Source organism: Typopeltis vanoorti, chromosome 5, assembly GCF_054136105.1.
Source record: "Typopeltis vanoorti isolate ZY-2024b chromosome 5, IOZ_Tvanoo_1.0, whole genome shotgun sequence".
Taxonomy (NCBI): Eukaryota; Metazoa; Arthropoda; class Arachnida; order Uropygi; family Thelyphonidae; genus Typopeltis; species Typopeltis vanoorti.
In genome coordinates, this window is record NC_143553.1 from 9,284,481 (window position 1) to 9,305,109 (window position 20,629).

The window sequence follows — 20,629 nt, forward strand, 5'->3', positions numbered from 1 at the left end:
ATAGGAGAAGGGGGGGGGGTGATATGATTGAGACATAAGCTAGTCAGGTATTATTATCAGGTTGACATAGAGATTTTTCATAAAATCTCTATGTCAACTTGGAAACTGTATAAAGAAGATGTCAGCAAAGGAGTGAGGAGAAGGTTCTTTGCATGGAGAGTGGTTGGTGAGTGGAATGCATTTTTCTGAGTGTGTGGTGAGTGGAATGCATTTCCTGAGCGTGTGTTGTGAATGTAGACACAATGAATCATTTTAAGGCACAGCTGGATGAGCAATGTGTGCAATAGTATCTACCTCTCACGATGAATCTCCGACTAAGTGGAGGTCAGATAATAATAATAACAACAACAACTGAATAGAACAATAGTAAATAGGCATGAAGCACTGATCGCAGCAGGAAAAGTGTAAGGTGAGCTTTCTATTTCTATAGATTCAAAAACTATATCAGGGGATCAATACACCAGAACAGATACGTGTACAAAGGCACTACATGAAACTGAAAAAAGAGAAATATAGGAAGGTCGTCTATAGTCCTAAATTGTGCCACCTACTGGGCTTAGTTTGAGTGTTCTTGGCTACTGGACTGATTGCTTGCAGATGAGAGAGATTCCCAGATGAGAGGCCATTTAAAGCAACCATGTTCATTGAGGTCAGGATAGTTTGTGAAGGAGGAGAAGCAGATTCGAGGAAAAGTTTCTCGTATTTGCTTTGGTGCAGTAATGTGGTCTTGTTTTAACAGATCCTGTGTCAGATATCCAAAGCATAATCTGCTAATCCTGAGTGGCCATAGTGGTAGAATTGGATGCAGTCTCAGTGAGCCAAGATCCTGATGTTGGCTGCCCTACCTATTTGATCATAAAAAGAAAGGTTGCAGCAGCAGCAAGGTACATGACAAACTAAAGGTAAATTCAGAAGTTATAGATGGTCATTAGGAGAGCAAATAGAGGAGGCTAATTTCTTGTGTGGTTTGACGATGACTGCAAGATTGTATTTCTTTAGAATCTTGGCCACCTTTTAAGAGGTCTACAGATATGTATAGAATAGTGGTGGATTTAATGTGATTTGATTGTAGGGGGAAGGGGTGGTGTATGTAGATGTGGATTAATAATAATAATAATAATATTATTATTATTATTATTATTATTAAATCCGACTTACACAGCCTACCAATATAAAACACTACCTTTTCACATCCTTAATAATAAGATCGGAAATCACTTAAAAATTATATGTTGGAGATCTCAAACATAGGCGAACATATCCAGTCAGACAACATTTCCACCAATATCAACTTCACTATCATACACACAAACATAAGAAGTATAAAAAAAACATAACACACTTTGAACAAATAAATCCAATACTTTTGAAACTCGTGAACATAATATTTGACACAGGCATTATTCCACAACAATTAAAAACTGCAGTAATTATGCCAATATACAAACACAGCAAAAGAAACAATACTCAGAACTATAGACCAATAGCTACCCTACCAGTCATCTCAAAAATTCTAGAAAAAATAACACACATTAGACTACAGAACTATTTACAGAAGTACAACATCATCTCACAAAACCAATACGGTTTTCAGAAAACAAAAAGCACCATCACTTTATTAGAAGACATCACTGACACAATAAACAAAGCTCTCAACAAAAACAAGTATGCTATCCTTATACTGCTGGACCTAACCAAAGCATTTGATACACTTGAACATGACATACTACTCACCAAACTATACTCAACAGGTATAAGAGGAACACTGTATACATGGTTCAAGAACTACCTCTCAAACAGAACACAAGTAAAAAAAAATAGGTACATGTCACAGTCGGGGTATACAAATAAAACACAGAGTACCTCAAGGTGCCATATTATCACCCACTCTATTCAGCATATACATTAATGATGTTCATAACATATCCATAAGAAGTCAAATATTTCAGCACGCAGATGACACTGCACTACTAGCAATCCACACAGACATCAACACGGCTCTCTGCAAAGCACAACAAGACCTAAATGAAATCACAACATACTTCCACCAAAACGCAATTCTAATCAACGGCACCAAAACACAGATGTTGATAATACACAACCCAAAACTCATATGCCCCGCATCACTATCGATACACTGTCACACATACCCCTGCATTAACAACAAAAATACCTGCCAATGTTCCACAATCAAACCTGTAACACATGCAAAATACCTTGGTCTTCTCTATATAGATTCCCACCTTATATGGACAAAACATATAGAATACCTACACACCAAACTCCAGATCATCGCAGCAAAACTCTTCCAAGTTAAAGACATTATTCCATCCAACATAAAAAAAATCCTATATCACGGTATCTGCGAATCCCTACTCAGATACAGAATAACAGTCTATGCAAACACATCTAACAAAATTAGAAACATTACACAGGAAAATCATGTCAACAGTAATCTGGACACCTTACACGCAACAACCAATATCCGACAAGCACATGGCGATACACAGAAACCTGAAACACTACATGACATTAACAAGGAATTACTTCAACATCACCTATCGAAACAACAGAGACACATATCGTATAACATGACCCAGAACAACTTTCTACATCCCTACACCCTTCAACAATTCATACAGTTCTTTTGTGAGATCACATCAGATACCCACGCAACTCAACAACCTACCAAGAAATTTAAAACACATTGATAACTACAGAACATTAAAACACGAACTCTGGAAAATATACCAACAAAGTTAATAAACCATTAACACTAATATACACATCACAAATCACCAGCATCCAATGCCAACATCCCATACATAAACAGTAAAGCCTAAATCCCACTCTCTTCACAAAAGCTAACTGAAGCTTCGAAGTAGGTGGCATTAACTCGCCTCACTCAACCACACATAATCCTTATAACCAAAGAAGCAGATTATTATTATTATTATTATTCAGGCCTCCAAGGAGTCAAAAGACTCGTCGAGGGAGGTCCTTCCTAAGACATAAAGTCTGTCAAGACTCACTGAGGGGAGGCCCCCCCCCCTGAGAAACACAAAGTCCATCATACCACTCTTTAAACTCACTGACCGTTCTCGCTCCCACCACTCCATCAGGCTATGCATTCCACGGCTCAACCACCCTCCACACAAAGAAACCACTCCTTACCCTCTTGCTCACAGTTTCCTTTCGTAACTTCCAGGGATGGCCTCTTGTCATCACTCCTTCCCGCTGATCAACCAAGCGAAAGAACTCCCCAGTGTCAACCCTGTAACCACCTCTCAACAGTTTAAAAGTCTCAATCATATCACCTCTCCTTCTTCTATCCACCAAACTCTGCAGTCCACATTCTCTCAGCCGATCCTCATAATTATCCTTGTACAGTCCTGAAACCATCTTTGTCATCCGTCTTTGTATCCTTTCCACAGTTAATTTATCCCCTTCAAATCCTCGGGACCAAATCTGAGAACAATAGTCCAAGTGTGGTCTGATCAGAGACTTATACAATGGAATGAAAACCCTCTTATCTCTGCAGGTCAGTGTCCTTCTCATAATAGCAGCAATCCTCTGTGTTACCTTCACCACCTTTGCAATATGTCCCCTAAACTTCAGGTTTCTATCAATCATCAACCCCAGATCTCTTGTCTCCCCTACTTCCTCCAGTATAACTCCTCCCATAGAGTATGCAGCATCCCATCGATGTTTCCCAAACCTCAAGACCTTACATTAAACTGAAACCCCCATTCATTTGCCCATCTATCTAGCTTATTTAAATCCTCTTGCAGGGCTACCACATCTGCACTATTACTAATAATCCTTCCCAGCTTCGCATCATCTGCAAACAACTGAATATCCCCCTGCAATCCACTGGCTATGTCATTGATATAAAGGTTAAACAATATAGGTCCTAGTACTGAGCCCTGTGGGACCCCACTTGTATCCCTCTGCCTCCTGGAAACTGCTCCACCATACACAACTCTCTGATACCTATCAGACAGCCAATCCTGAATCCAGTTGACCAATCTGACATCCAGACCCATGTGCTGCAACTTAAATATCAGCTTATCATGTGGCACCCTGTCAAATGCCTTCGCCAAATCTAAGAAAATTGCAGTATATGCCTTTCCCTCATCTAATGCTCTTGTAACTTTATTATAAAAGGCTAGCATATTGCTAAAACAAGAGCGTCCTTTCACAAATCCATGTTGATTCTCACAGATAACATCACCCTCATCTGCCCAATGCTGTACACGGTCCCTCACTACTTTCTCCAAGATCTTAACAACTACTGATGACACACAGACTGGCCTATAATTAGACACTTCCAGTCTGTTACCACCCTTATGCAATGGCACTATCTTACCTTCCTTCCATTCCCTGGGCACCTTTGCCAAAGCCAGACTTTCATTGAAAAGCTACGTTAAAGGTACTGTCAATTCCCTAGCACATTCTCTCAAAACTCGTGGCGAAATACCATCCATTCCCACAGCTTTACTGACATCCAGAGTACTTAGTATCTGAAACACACTCTCCTCCTGTACCTCCAGACCTCGTACCAGTCCTATCCCTCTAGCATTAAAACTGACTCCTCTAGGATGAAATACTCCAATAAAGTGTTCATTGAACAATTCCACTATGTCCTCTGCATCAGTCACTCTATTCCCATTTTTATCCCACAATATCATTCTTCCACAGTCATTTCTCCTCCTACTGGCCACATAGCTAAAAAATTCCCTAGGATTTTCTTTGGATCTTAGGGCCAATCTCCTCTCACATTCCAGTTTTGCTTTCCTTACCACACTAGTCACTCTTCTGGCCTGTGTCTTATATTCCTCATGCATATCTTCACCTATCTCCTTATATCTCTTCCATAGCCTCTTTTTCGCATGCAATTCCTGTTTAATATTGTTTGTCATCCACTTTACTCCAAATTGCGTCCTCTTCTTCACTCGTGGTATACAACTTACCATTGCTGATAACAAATATTCTTTCACAATTTCCCACGCACTGGTGATATCCCGGCCTTCCAATTCCTCCCTCCATGAAACTTCCCGAAGTTGACGTTTAAGACTATTATAATCACCTGCCTTATAATTCCACATAAGTTCCCGTCTCTTTGATACTCCTGCATGTCTATTCATTTTCCAAGTCAACACCATATGGTCACTCTCTCCAACTGGTGGGAGAGACGTCAACTCAGTTATTATCAACTCTTCTGATGCTATAACCAAATCCAAAATTTTTGAACCTCTTGTTCCCTCTGTTACATGTTGCCTAAGACATTTGTCCCTCAAGAATTCTAGAAATTCCATTCCCCTATTGCTACATGCATCTTCCTCTCTCCAATTTATACTACTGAAGTTAAAATCTCCCATAACAATCATTCTTCTTGCACTTGCCAAACTTAGCTGTCTAAACATCTCCTGGTCCCCATCCTCTGTGCTCCTGGGTCTGTAGCAACACCCCACTAAATATCTTGTCTTGCCTACCTCTACCTCACACCATACGCTCTCAAAATCATTTGTCTCACTTCCTTCCAAATTCTCCACTCTTAGAGGACATAGGTCATCACTTATCATAAGCAGTACCCGACCACCACACTTTCCCCTCCTATCCTGACGAAAAATGCTATACCCAGCGACTTCTATTCCTGTTGTTATATCCCCTTCTGTCAACCACGTCTCAGTGATAGCAATAATTTTTGGCCAGGCTGATGCTATCTGCGCCACCAATTCCTCTCCCTTATTCCGGATACTCCTGGCATTAGTATACAGCATATAAATGCCATTGTTTCTATACCCAGCATTATCTCTTCTGGACTCCACTGGGCTCAGTGTTACCTGACATTGTCTCCCTTCTCCCAAGTATCCATTCCCACAAGAGGCCACCCCTGCTATCATCCTCCCTGGGACACACTGACTCGTTCAGAACAGCAATCTCTCCAGATGCCTACGTCCTTCCTCATTCAAATGTAAATGGTCTCTCGCATACAACTCCTCTCTTTCCTCAACCACACTCCAGGCATCCACATATACCAGTCCTCTCTTGTCACACATTCTCGCTATTATGCCATTCAATATCACCGCTCTTCTGCTCAGCTCATCATTATCATACCTAGGCAACACGCACACTATTTTTCCTCTCTCTGTCTTCTTCCGTACAGTCTCAAGCAAAAATCTCATATCTCTCGCTGCCCGACTTACATTACCACTCAAGTCATTCGTTCCTACCATCACAATCATCTCATCCACCCTTTCACCTCTCTTAATTGCCATAGCCACCCTTTCTATTGTTCCTCCTGGCAAACACTCCTCACGCATCCTATCTTGAACACCACGGATCATTGAGTCGCCATACATTATACCTCTTACCATTCCCTCGCTCCTATTGTTTCCATTCTCTCCTCTTCTTTCATTCCCATACCTCTCTCTTCTACTGTTTCCATTCTCTCCTCTTCTAGCACTCCCATACATCTCTCTCATTCCCTCTCTCCTACTGTTTCCATTTTCTCCACTTCTAGCACTTCCATATCCCTCTCTCATTCTGTCTCTCCTACTACTGTTTCCATCCGCTCGTCTTCTAGCATTCCCATACCTCTCTCTCATTCCATCTCTCCTACCGTTTCCATTCTCTCCTCTTCTAGCACTTCCTTATCTCTCTCTCCTACTGTTTCCATCCTCTCGTCTGCTAGCATTCCCATACCTCTCTTTCATTCCCTCTCTTCTACTGTTTCCATTCTCTCCTCTTCTAGCACCCCCATACCTCTCACTCATACTCCCTAAATTCTCTCTCTCTCTCCTACTCTGATTCGCCTTGCATTTATCTCTTCCATTCTCCTAATCTTATCTTTCATACTTCTGCTCTCATTCACAAGACATTCCACCTCCTCTTTCAACTCATCTATCTCCCTCTGCAGGTCAGTCACTCTTAATCTAAATTCACTCTCCATCCACTTATGTAATAAAACAGTTAGTAAAGTATACAACAATAAAGATACTGATTATTATGTAATAATATCATTAATATAACTCTTATGTAGCATGAAAAATAATGTAATAAATTATTCTTATAATTAAAAAATTAGGATAATGATGCAGTCAGGATGAAGTGAGTGCATCATCAAAACAAACAATTCATCCAGTCATCATATAAGCAGATTATCTAGGAAGGGGAGACTGCTGTTGCTTTCTGTTCTTACAGTGAATTGGATTCTTGGATGTGCTGTTTAAGTGACAAAGAAAGGTGTTTTATTTAGTGACCAAGCCATGCTGCCAGATGGCATGTTTGGGGAAGGAGCAGCAATTAAGATATTCTTTTCAAACATCTGCATAAAGTAGTTTGCTGAGGGAATATAATGAAGAGAACCTATGGCTGTACCCTCTTTTTGTAGAAGTTGCCTTACCAAATGTAATAGCCTGAGTTCATAATGAACTGAAATTGGGAGTTATCAAGAGAAAATTCAGCTTGGATTAGGTCAGCAGTATCTTTAAGTGGAACATTGGTGAATAATGAGATGTCATTGCTGTGGAATGTGAATTCTTCTATACTGGACTTAAAATGGGAAGTGTTCTTTAGATAAAGTATATAGGAGTGTTGCCAGTAATCTGAGAGAGCCCTCTGGTCAAAGAGATCTGAGAAAGCATGATCCCACTAACATAGAAATCAAAACCATTCACAGCTCTGAAAAATGTTGTCTCCTGGCTGACAGAAGTTATTAACAAACTAAAACCTTAGAATTCCAGATTATCCCACCTTGTCCCAGACATATGGGTTGCCAAAAACTCATGAAGAAAATTTATCATTACACTCATCCACCATAAACTAGCCAAACACTTGGCCAAAGTGCTCTGTCAAATTACTGATAACACTCTTTCCAACATAAATAACTCTGCCCAGTTTAAGTTTCATACAGAAGAATTCCTCTCCACACTGACTTAATCATCAGTTTTGACATCTCCTCATTATTCAATGTTCCACTGAAAGACCTTCTGCCTAATCCAAGCTGCATTTCCTACTGAAATGCAAAATGCAGCTATTTCAACTGAGTTCAGATGTACACTTGCAACACTTTTTTTAGTCAATGGACACAACTCCAACAAAATAGACAAAATACTGTGTGCATCCCTGACCCCATTCCCTCCTACAACCAACACACAAGTTTGCATCAAAACATTTTTATTCCTTATATTCAGGGCACATGAGAAAAGATAGCTAAAGTTCTCTACAGATATAATTTCCATATTATATCTGTATTTTTCAAACTATTAATTCAGCTAGCTTCTTTTCCCCCATTCTCCAAAGGAACAACTTCATTGTCTGGCACATCCTGGAGTGTATATGAAGTGCTTTGTGCCTGCAGTTAGCCCACTTTGGACAAACTGGTAGAATTGTTAACATCTGTCTTTAAGAACACAAAAATTACATATGCAATTATCTGTGTGACATGTCAGGACTGGCAGATCATGCTGTTGATACATACAGGATTAAATGGAAGAAGATATTGGTGTTACACAGAAGTCATAAAAAAATGCATTAATTTGCCAAAGATCTGGGAGACAAAACAGCCTACCTTCTCCAAATTAACTATGGTTATCCATCCCAGTAAGGGTGCCATGTTAGGACAATTTTTTTCAGTTACAATCTGAACTGTTCCTACAATAATCTAGTTGACTGCTGTGTGCTTGTGAAAGTTATAATTTGTGCTCTGAAGATGATGGGTAGAAAACCAGTGAAATATTAGCAAACTAGTTCAATAAATTAATTTTTATCTTGTATTGGTTTATGCCACGAAGCACTATTATAGATCTCTAGCCAACAGTCTGTAGGTCTGAATTCTGATATGGCACGAATGCCTGAAGGTCTTTAGATGGAAGCCAATTTTTGTCACCTAGTCTGAGACAACTCCGTTGCTCCGTTACTCTGAAGTGGCTTGAAAAGACACTATATTAGTTCCATGTCTGGATTGGAGAGCAGGCTCCTTGATTATCAAACTTACAGCCCGCAGATGCTTATAAAATCGGTTTACAAACCTTTCATAGTCAGGATTCACATTAAAAATATATTCATTATTTATAAATATAAATAATGGATGAAAGAGATTAAAGAAAAAAAAATCTTAATTTACTTGAAGAGCTTATCGCATTTGGAATGAATTGAACATAAAATGGCAATACCAGATACACTTGATCCTCCAGGTAGTCTAGTTACTAGAACACCATGAAAGAGACCTATTCCCATGACTGAATTATCAAGACTACTGTCTACTCATTTACATGTATATAAATAATCTACACCTAGGGAGATTCTTATGACATCTAGGACAACAAACTGCAGTGAATAACCCTAAATTACCCTTAGGAACATCCTATATTTGATTAAGAGCCAGCACTGAATCCCAGTTCAGGCCTTTAATATATACAGATATTATTTCTGGAAAATTTTCCATGTAAATGAATATTAATTTTTTATGGCCATTTTGCATATTTTTATAATAAATTTAGTTTAATCCTTTATTCAAGTGTAAGCAAACAAAGTTTGCACCTGAAAATATCTTCAGGACTGAGGTAAGGTAGTGCAACTCCGAGCAAAGGTGGAACAAGCTCTCATCACTCCTTGTCTCAGTATCCCCCATAAAGCAAAGCACATCTCCTTGCGGAAACATATACTGCTATGCATCAAGGGAAGGGCCACTACCCAGACAGGTTTCAACCTTTATTGAGATCTCGTCAGTGGGAGGCAGACCCAAACATGGAGATACTAAGGTAGAAGCAATAGGAGAGGTCATGTTTACCTATAGGAGTTGCCAACAGGTGTACCACCTTATTATTGAATTACTCTGGATTTAGAGAAAGATGTTAAAAGTTTATTTTTCACTTGGTTAGACTATAATAAATTTAGTTTAATCCTTTAATTAATTTTGATGTCATTGACTTTTTACTCAATTTTTAGGGCATTACTGATGTTTTAAAGACATAGACAGATGGAGAATATAAAGAAGGAATAATTTTGGACATACCTTTGTCGGATGTTCTTGGTTGTCTTCTTTAGGAGCAACATTAGGCATATAGCGATAGACATTTATGTACCACTGCTGAGGTATGACTCAAAGGAAGGGGGGGAGGTTGAAATGTGGAGATAGAAAGATGTGGGAGAGTTGCGGGTAAGACAAGGTATGTGAATTTAAAACCTGAGTTTCAAAGGTGGGCTGTGAATTCTTTGGGAAGAAGGTGAAAGATAGAAACTTTTTGAGGAAAAGGGAAGGATAGAATTTACTAAAATAAAGAGCCAAAAAGACTTCATTTCATCCAGCATTACTTCAAAGCAGAATGTAGAAATTATGAAAGTTTGTGAAAAACGTTGACAGAGCTTAAGAGAATACATTCACTGGCATTCATGAGTTTCCCTAGTGGGGACCACTTAGAAAACATGAGCGCTTGCCCAAGCATCCATATATTCACCTTCTGTTGGTTTGATAAGGTTTCACTGGTCTGACAGCTGTTTCAAACTGGTTGGTTCTCCTCAGAGATCAGGCAAAAACCTTAAGAGAGTGAAAACTCTCGTTCAGTACTTGAATTTTTGCTTACAAAAAATACACCTCTCCGACATTTCAACTTCCTTAGTACTGAACGAGAGTTTTTGCTCTCTTAAGGTTTCTGCTGGTCTCTGAGGAGAACCAATCAGTTTGAAACAGTGTCAGGCCAGTGAAACCTTATCAAAATGGATCAACAGAAGGTGAATACATGGACGCTTGGGCAAGTGTTCATGTCTTCTAAGAGGTCTGTGCTAGGCCAACTCATGAATGATGGTAATGTTCCCGTAAGCTCTCTGGTCAACTTTTTTAATGAAACTTTCACAATTTCTACATTCGGCTGGGAAGGATAGAATATGATGAAACAAGATTAACAAGATTAGAGATGGGCATAACGAGGTGTGAGCCATTGTAGCCGCATGTCATCTTCAGAGCTCATGGGAAAAGTGGAGGCTATGTTTTTTGGCTTAGTGTTTTTGTCTTGGGTATATCTGTGTTGTTTTCTATTGATCGGGGTCATGACTTAATTTTTATGTTGTGGAGCTTCCAACTCTAGGAGATTATATAGGGACGGTGAACATTTATTGAGTTCTTGTCACATTTTATGGCTACTGTTTCTGATATTCTAACACATACAAAGCCTACAAATACATTTTTAAATGCACCGAAAACCTAAACATACAAAGAAATACTAGCACATCAAAATGTAGTATACAAATTTCCTTGCCAACAAAACTGTGATATCACCTACACAGGTTCCACGATCAGGTCTTTATGGGCAAGACTACAAAGAATACTTCTGTGATTGCAACATACCAATCCCTGAACATTTAAGCAATAAGAAACGTAACCAAAAGAAAAACAAGATACAAAATACAGGGAAAACAGAAATAGCAGCCCATGCTCTTGAACAGAAGCATACCCCACCAATTGACAAAGCGGTAATAGTAGGAAAATGAAAAACAATGCGTAGAATATATATTGGAAGCAATAGCTATAAAATGTGACAAAAACTCGATAAACGTTCACTGCCCCTATATAATTTCTGAGAGGTGGGAGCTCCACAACATAAAAATTAGGTCACAACTCCGACCAATAGAAAACAACACAGATACACCCAAGACAAAAATACTAAGCCAACATAACATAGCCTCCACTTTTCCCATGAGCTCTGAAGACAACACTGTCAAAACGGCTCACATCCCATTATTCCCATGCCTAATCTTGTTTCATCTATTCTATCCTTCCATTTTCCCAAAAAAATTTTTATCTTTCAACTTCTTTCCTAAGAATTCACAGTCCACCCTTAAAACTGGGTTTTAAATTCACATATATTGTCTTATCCACAATTCTCCCACATCTTTCTATCTCCACATTTCCACCCCACCCCCCCTTCCTTTCAGTCATACCTCAGCAGCAGTACATAAAAGTCTAATACTACATGCCAGATGCTGCCTCTAAAGAAGACAACCAGGAACATTCTACAAAGGTATGTCCAAAATTACTCCTTCCTTATATTCTCCATATATATATAAATATATGTCTTTAAAACATCAGTAACACTCAAAATTTGAGTAAAAAGCCAATGACATCATAAAAAGAGATACTCCTAAAGAAAGATAGACTACATAGTCATAAAAATTAACTTAAATATATACTTTTTATAGTTTACAGTGTCTTATTTGTCATAGTACTAATAAATCAAGATCTTAACCCTCCACATATCAGCCTTTCCATGTTATTATTTTCACCATTTCCTTTCTTTATTTTTAACAAAATTCGAGACCTGAGAACTTCTGAGGGCACATTACTAAATGTTAATTAGACATGTGAAGCTTTTGTTAGCCATTCTATCTTGTATACAGCTGCCAGAATTTCTTTACATTAAGGGCAACATATGAATGTCAAAAAAGTTGTTTAACCCAAATTTAAATAAAGTTTATTTTTTCTGCAAGTGTTGTAAATAACCCTTAAATACATGCCAGTCAGTCATCACTTTGCTATGATACACAGAATTATCTCCTAAAAATTTCTGCTAATAGTCATAAAAATTAAGACACTGGAGAAATATTCTAATACCATTTTTAGTATTAACATAATACTATTTATAAAAATAATATTTTTATATTCAACATCGGCCTGGTTGGCTGAGTGGTTAGCGTATCTCCAGCCTTTTGGCTGGAGGTTTGAATACTGCTGTGGGCATGGATGTTTGTGATTGTCTGTGAAAATACTAGTGGTAGTGGTGGCAGTAGATGGGGCGTTGGTGTAGTTGTGGTTCGTTGTAGTTTGTGTTTTAAGTGGTGGAGACACAGAGTTGTAGAGCAAGTGCCCTCCCTCCATTAGTCCATGGACTCCCTGCAGGTGTTATGTAATAATAATAATAGCAATAATAATAATAATAATAATAATAACACTGATTACACCTCACACTGGTATGATGTGGAATATAACAAAGTCAATTACATAGTGAAGTGTTGTTACAGACCTGGTGGATTGGTTGCTAGTTGACAGAAGAAATGCATCACCAAATAGAAAAGATGAAAGCGAAAAGAATAATCATAATGGGAGACTAATTATCCAAATATTGATTGGGTAGCAGTAAAACCTTATGAGAAGAATAAAACTGAATTTATTGAGCTGTTGCAAGATATCTTCTTCAAGCAGCATGTGACAGAAGGAACTCCAGGTCGAAGAGTGTTAGATTTGATTATACTGTCAGAGAGCGTCTCAGTTAAAGACTTAACTATTCTTCCTCCGGTTGGTGACAGTGATCATGAAGTACTCACTTGGGAAGTGACTAAGTTTATGAATGTTCCATTCAGAAAAGGTTATATGCTGAACTGCCAAGCAGGATATTATGACCAACTGAAAAGTAAACTGAGTTCGGTGGAATGTGATCGGTTTGCTGGATGAGATGAATATTGACAGTGCATTGGAAGCATTTAAAAATTACTTAAATAACGCAATATCAGAATGTGTTCCAAGAGTTCAAATAAAAAATGGGGTAGAATAAATAAATAGAATAAATCTTAAGATCACATCAAATGGATGTGTAATCTTATTAAGCAAGAGATTCCTAAGAAAAGGATGTCGTGGAAGGAATACCGTGTGCATAAGGATGATGTCTATTATGAAAATATAGCACAGGCTAGAAGAGTCACAACTATTGTACAGAAAGTTAAGTCTGAGTAAGAAGTCTCTGCAAGCTAAAGACAACTTATAAGTATTCTATCGATATGCTGCAAGTAAAAGAAAGAATGAATATGAAAGAATAATTCTTCTAAATGCAGGTGGTGTGAGTGTAATAGATGCAGAAGAGGTTGTTCAACTAATAAGTGTCCATTTTACTAAAAGCTATCAACCCGGTAAATGCAACATTGAGTTCACTGCTACCTCTTCACTGAATGAAGAAACTCAGGTGTATGAGGATGAGTTTCTTCACTGAATGAAGAAACTCAGGTGTATTAGACCTGTTGCATAAACTGAATAAGAATTGAGGAATATCGACTGATGAGATATCAGCACGGGTGCTAAAAGAGTGTTCAGTTGAATTGGCTAATCCTTTGAACAGGTAATATAATATGAGATTCATAACAGGCAAGATTCCACAGGAGAGAATGTATGGTAATCCCATTCCACAAGGGTTGTGCAAAGAAAGATGTATCCAACTATCGACCAATCAGTATCTCAGGAATGGTGGTGAAGATTCTGGAAAAATCAGTTAGAGCTCACATTTAGAAATGGGTTAACACAGTGAATCTCTACTTTGTAATGAACAACATAGGTTTAATAAGGGAAAGTCATGTTTTAGTAAGTTGTTCACATTCTATAATAATGTTACAATTGAACAAGACAAGTGGAATGGATACACTTGGATTCTGCTAAGGCTTTTGACAGAATACAGAATGGAAGCCTGTTGCATAAATTGGAGAATAGGGGTGTGGATTATAAAATATTACCATGGATAAGAGGATGGCAGACTGACAATTATCAAAAAATTGGTAAACATGGATGTGAGTCTGCAAAATTTAAGGTAACCAGTGGTGTACCATAAGGATCAGTGCATGGTCCACTGTTATTCAATCTGTACATTAATGATATTTCGAAGGATATGACAGGCAACATTCAACTATTTGCTGACGTTACAAAGATAGGTAGTTCAATCAGGAATGCTGCTGATGTGCAGTACTTGCAGAATGATTTGAATAGGCTGGAATTGTGGGCATGGGAAAATGGATGTCAGTTCAATGTCAGTAAATGTGAAGTCATGCACTTTAGTGTGATTAGTTATCCAATGTTGTATTATATTGATGGGATTGGGCTACAGTACAAGAAACTGATCAGGCTAAGGATCTTGGAGTGTTAGTAGATAGGAAGTTGAAGTTCAGGGGCCATGTAGCAAACATTGCAAATGCAACTCAAAAGATAATTACAATACTGAAACAAACTTTCACATGTAAAGATAAGGATGTCATTTTGCCTCTCTACAAGGCCTTGATAAGAGCTCACTTGGAATACTGTGTGCAGGTCTGGTTTCCTGGTTTCCATTGTGATTCTGATACAGTGGAGGAAGTGCAAAGGAGTGTTAAAAATGATATCAGGATTGTGGAATACTGATGATGAAGACAGATTGAGAATTTGTAGACTGCAGACACTAACAAACAGGAGAAAGAGGAGTGATGTGATTGAAACCTACAACCTTGTGAAAGAGTCATACAGGATTTTAATTGATGGAATTTTTCATTTTATGGAGCATGGGGAAAGGACAAGAGGGTGTCCTTGGAAGCTGAGAATGAATGCAGCTAAGAATAGGGTGAGGGCTAGATTTTTCCCTCATAGGGTAGTGCATGATTGAAATGGATTCCAATTGGATGTTATGGGCAAGTTGTGTGAATGAATTCAAGAATAAATATGATAGCTGTTGTGTGTAGTATGTGGCCTCCCTCAACGAGTCCCTGCCTCCCTGAAGGTCTCTCTCTTAATAATAACAACAATAATATTCACTATTATCATATTATTAAAGGAAGAAAAATTATTTTAATTCTGTTAAGAAATAAATATTACTTGTGGTAACTGGCAATACTGGAAAAGTGTCTCATCTAAAAAGAAATCTTGAATCTTGTTTACTGTACTCTCATTACGCTCATGTTTAGTGACTGAAACATCCTTCATTACTGTTAAGCCAGGAACATGTATTTTACCAGTGCATATATCTTGGAATTGTTTCCTGTTAAAATAAAAATATAAACACTTAAAATCTAGTTTTAGATATATTTTTAAATTATACAAACATCTTACCATTAAACATAAGCCAGTTTAATGAAATTTTTGAAATGAAATGTTTAAAATTTCACAAAAGATTAAAATATTTGAAGTGAAGAAATTTGAATACAGACAGTCCTCAAATTATGATGGGGATTCCATTCCAATGATTTTCCTGTCATAAAGCAAAAACATTAACAATTAACATACCTGAATGCTAAAATACGTAAGTCTGTTTTATTTTTTTTAAACTAATTTTAGTCTTTGTTTATATATATTATATATATAAACAAAGAATAAATTATACATTGTACAAATTATAACATCAACTTTCTGTATTCAGTACTATAATAACTAATGAATTATGAGGATACAGTGCTTCAGTGCATTTACCAGTAAAATAATCAGATGGAAACACACGGAGTATAATTTTCAAAGCTGCTGTTTTTATTAATTGGGCAATTCATTAGAAGAGGCAAGGGAAGCTACGTAATCAACAAACTATTCAAATTCAGGAACTGCAATAAAGTTCTGAGGATAATTCATCAGATGTATAACCTGGCCAAGTGGTTAGCATATTCGCTCTCCAGTCAAAGGCTGTGGGTTAGAATCCCACTGTGGGCATGGATGTTTGTGATGTCTGTGGATAAACTAGTGGTGGTAGTCAGCGGTAGATGGCGATGGTGTAGTTGTCGTCAGTTGGTGGATTGAGTGATGGAGACAGAGCTGTAGAGCAGGTGCCCTCCCTCGATGAGTCTTTGGACTCCCTGGAGGTGTCTAATAATAATAATAATAATAATAATAACTTATGGAAGTTCTAAACTCATCTTCAGAGGATGATGTGACAGCAGGAGCAGTCTTCTTTAAAAATTTGTACATTATCTTCAACTTATTCTTCACAGGTTTCCTTTTCTTTTCTGCATAAATTTCTCTGTAGCAAGCAATTGCAGCTTGCATCATTCTTCTATTCTGCTAAATCTCTCCATGTTTGGATCCATTTCCTCAAACAATCAAACTGTCTTAATTAATAGAAGTAAACACCTCTGCCAATTTTTTTCACTAAAACCTTTTTGAGGATTCAGCTTCCTCTTCTTGTTCTTCTGTAACTTTCTGTGCTTCTAAGTCTGTACGCTCTTCATTTGAGAGCACTTCTTCCACAGAAATACAAATATACATTTTCATTGTCAACCTCCAGCTCAACTCCTGAGCTGACAGCACTAGAAAGTCACAAATTTCTCGTAAGGCTTTGTCTTTATCAAATCCTGTTAATGTATGAACATACATTTTCAGCAGCTTCTTCAAACACCATTCATATATTCTACTGTCACCTTACCCCATGTCACATTTGCAAGATATTACATTCCTTCCAAAAGTCTCTGAGGGTTTTCTCACCTTCTGCAACAGCAACAGCCTGAACAAAAATATTTCTTAAATGATATGCCTCGAAGATAGCAATAACATCTTCATCCAAAGACTGTAGACAAGAGGTGGTATTCCAGTGAAAATGTTAATAGGATGGCCATCATGAGTATGCATCATAAGTGAGTGACTTACAAGTGGTTATAAGTCTCATACAACATAAGTTGAGGAATGACTACACCACACCTACATATATGCACTTTTCTGATGGGAGGATAGGATCAAAAATATAGAACAGATATTTCTTTATTTTATCCTAAGTCAAACAAGCATAACTTTATAAAATTATGAAATAAATGAAAATGGGAGAAAATAAAACTATGTTTATTTAAAAGTAAATACATAGAATCCTTACTCCCCCCACCACATTTAAAAAAAATATTCTACATTTTTTGTCTTTTAAATGAGCTATATAATCTTTCACATCATTACTCAGCTTTCATCTTTTTAATACACCAACAGAGGACCACTTAAAGGTCAAAGCAAGATAACATGGAATGAAGTCTTACATACCTAGAAATGCAGAGAATCAACTGGTGTTTCTTAGCAATTTTTTTTTAAATCCATAACCATCCCATAGTAAACTCCATTGCAAGATTCATGAATTCACCTGGATTCAATCTAAATAAAGGAAAGTGGACTGATAATTTAGGACATAGCTGACTAAACTGTATTCAGCACTGGCACCCCCCACCCCCATGCACTACAGCACTAACCCATCCACATTTTTATGCCACAGCATTGCTTATAACTGACTCCTCACTTTTTCTTATTTACATTCTATGTAATTCCACCTATATCACTTCTTATGAGAAAATTCTGCATCTCTGGCAATCTCCCAGGTCAAGAGTACATGATTACTTTCTCCATTTAGAGGCATCATAGCTAGATTGATTAGTGTTAAGTTCTCTGATGCAATTATCAAATCCAGCATTCTCAAACAGCATGTCCTCTCCATTACATGCTGCCTCAGGTAATTATTTCTCAGCTGCTGTATAAATTTCATATCCCTCCCTGCCTGTGACCATGCCTTCTCCCAATCTATGTCCCCATAGTTGAAATCTCTCATAATGATTACTCAACCTGTACTCATCAGAACTTCATTTCTGCAGCTTCCACTATCATCTCATTCTCCCCAAGTCCATGTTTCACTGCCATATTTCAGAAGTGGTTTGGCTATTGTTTTATACAGTTATATTTGGGTTGTTCTAGACATTTATGAATGCATGTCATCTACATTCTCCCTTTTACTCTCTGGAGGATAATAGCAGCAAACAATTACATATTTAGTCCTGTTTGCCTCTGTCAAAAACTATATAACCCTAAATGAACTACCCTCTGAATCCCTGTTTGCCTGATGTATTTCTACTCGTTTTGGCCCTAATTCTTCTGCTATCATTAGCATAACCCCACCCCGAATCCTGTTCTGTCCGTCCTCTCTGAAGACACCATATACCCCTTGCATTCTCTTTTTAAAGTAAATAATAACAACAGAGGTCTCAAATCTTCAACCATCAGTATAGATGGGCGAGAAATTGGAGTAGACTGTTCTGCTTGCATTAAACAACTGAAGGTAAACAGATGATGGAATATAAGACTTCTGTAGCTGGGAGGCTATACGGGATGGAGTACAAATCTGAAATGGAGGAATGCTGTTATTTTTAGTGCTGGTAATGTTGTCAACATTCATTCTAAAGGAAAGTGTGGCAGTCTATTGTGTGATATTGAGCTTCTCAATGCAGAGAAAAGGCATTAATCCATGAAGAATGCTCTGGAAGAGACTTTATTTTTACGGCATAGTTAAGAGACAACTGATTTCATCTAAGCGATAGAGAACAGGTTCATTTGCTTCAACATAACACTCTGAATGGGCGATGTGTGAAAAGCAGCAGTAATAATACCTTAATAATACTAGAATAATATTATGTCATTCTTAAATCAGGATCTGAGTGTACACAGGCAGTTTATTCTGCTGAAAATCTGAACTAATTACCAAGAGCTCATAAAGAGACACGATTAATTGCTTGTTGAAATTGTTTTAATTATCCTCATACTGCAGAAATGACAGTAAATTGTGGTAAGGTATTAGTCCACGTAGAATGCTCTGGAAGAGACTTTATTTTTACAGCATAGTTACAACTGATTTCATCATTTAAGATTTTTTCATTGAGTATTGTTTTACTGTGGGAGAAAGCTGCTCAGTAACTGAATTAACTCCGATAGCAAAGAGTGTCATGCTTAAGACAGAACCTTGAGGAACACCTTCATTTTAATTATATGGCTGAAATAATGAGCTTCCCACTAGGATTTGGAAGACTTGGTTTGACAGAAAGTTTTTTAATAAAAACAAAAGGTGTCCCCTCAGACCAAGATTAAAAGAGGTCTTTTAATATGCTGTATCTCCAGATTATATCATAAGCTTTTTCCATGCCAAAGAACACCGAAACCAGATGTTCTATTTCAAAATGTATAAGAGATGGCATTGTAAAAAGGCATCTCTTATACATTTTGAAATAGACCAAATGGTCCAATGTTGATCAGTATCTATAAAAGCCATATCGTGTTTTGGAAAAGACGTTTGTTGCTTTCTAAATACCAGAGAAACCTTGCATTTAAAATTTTTTCCAATATCTTACAATGACAGCTAGTCAGAGCAATAGTTTGATAACTGTTTGCTTCTGCTGGATCCTTTCCCAGTTTTGACAATTGACTTACGCCAAGCATCTGGAAACTGTTTCCTTGTAAATATTCTATTGTACAGCAAGAGAAGGAGATCTATGGAAGATGTTTTATCATCTCATAATGGATGTCATCAAGACCCATTGCTCTTGTATGACAGAGTAGAGTGCTCTTTTTAGTTCCTCATTAATGAAAAGCTGATTGTACCACTCTAGAAAAGTTTTGAAAAAAATTGGTAGAAAGGTTTAGCCACTTTACTATTATTATTATTATTATTATTATTATTACGTGACATCTCCAGGGAGTCCAAAGACTCATCAAGGGGAAGGACACCTACTCTACAGCTCTGGCTTCACCAACTACAACTAACCACAATGACACCAATGCCATTTACTGCCCACTACCACTGGTATTTCAACAATCACAAACATCCATGCCCATGGCAGGATTCAAACCCACAGCCTTTTGGCTGGAGAGCAGATATGCTAACCACTTGGCCAACAGGCAGACAAATATTATTGTTAATTACATGACATGTCCAAGGAGTCCAAAGACTCATCAAGGGAGGGCATGTGCTCTACAACTCTCCGTCTCCACTGCTCAATCCATCAACTACAGCATACCACATCATCTACTCTTCACTACCACCACTGGTATTTTCACAGACAATCACAAACATCCATGCCCACAGCGGGATTCGAACCAGCAGCCTTTTGGGTGGAGAGCAGACTA

The 20,629-nt window shown here is 37.7% G+C and overlaps 1 protein-coding gene across 3 annotated transcripts in view; it reads right to left on the minus strand.

Annotated features, from left to right (window-relative positions):
• LOC150106220 (phytanoyl-CoA dioxygenase, peroxisomal-like) overlaps positions 1–20,629 on the minus strand; it is a 237,370-nt gene that overhangs the window by 76,024 nt on the left and 140,717 nt on the right. For all 3 annotated transcript variants that reach the window (XM_090392244.1, XM_090392245.1, XM_090392242.1), the window contains exon 4: positions 15,602–15,764. In XM_090392244.1, coding sequence (XP_090248370.1) covers positions 15,602–15,764 — 163 coding nt within the window. The remainder of the gene's footprint in view (positions 1–15,601; positions 15,765–20,629) is intronic.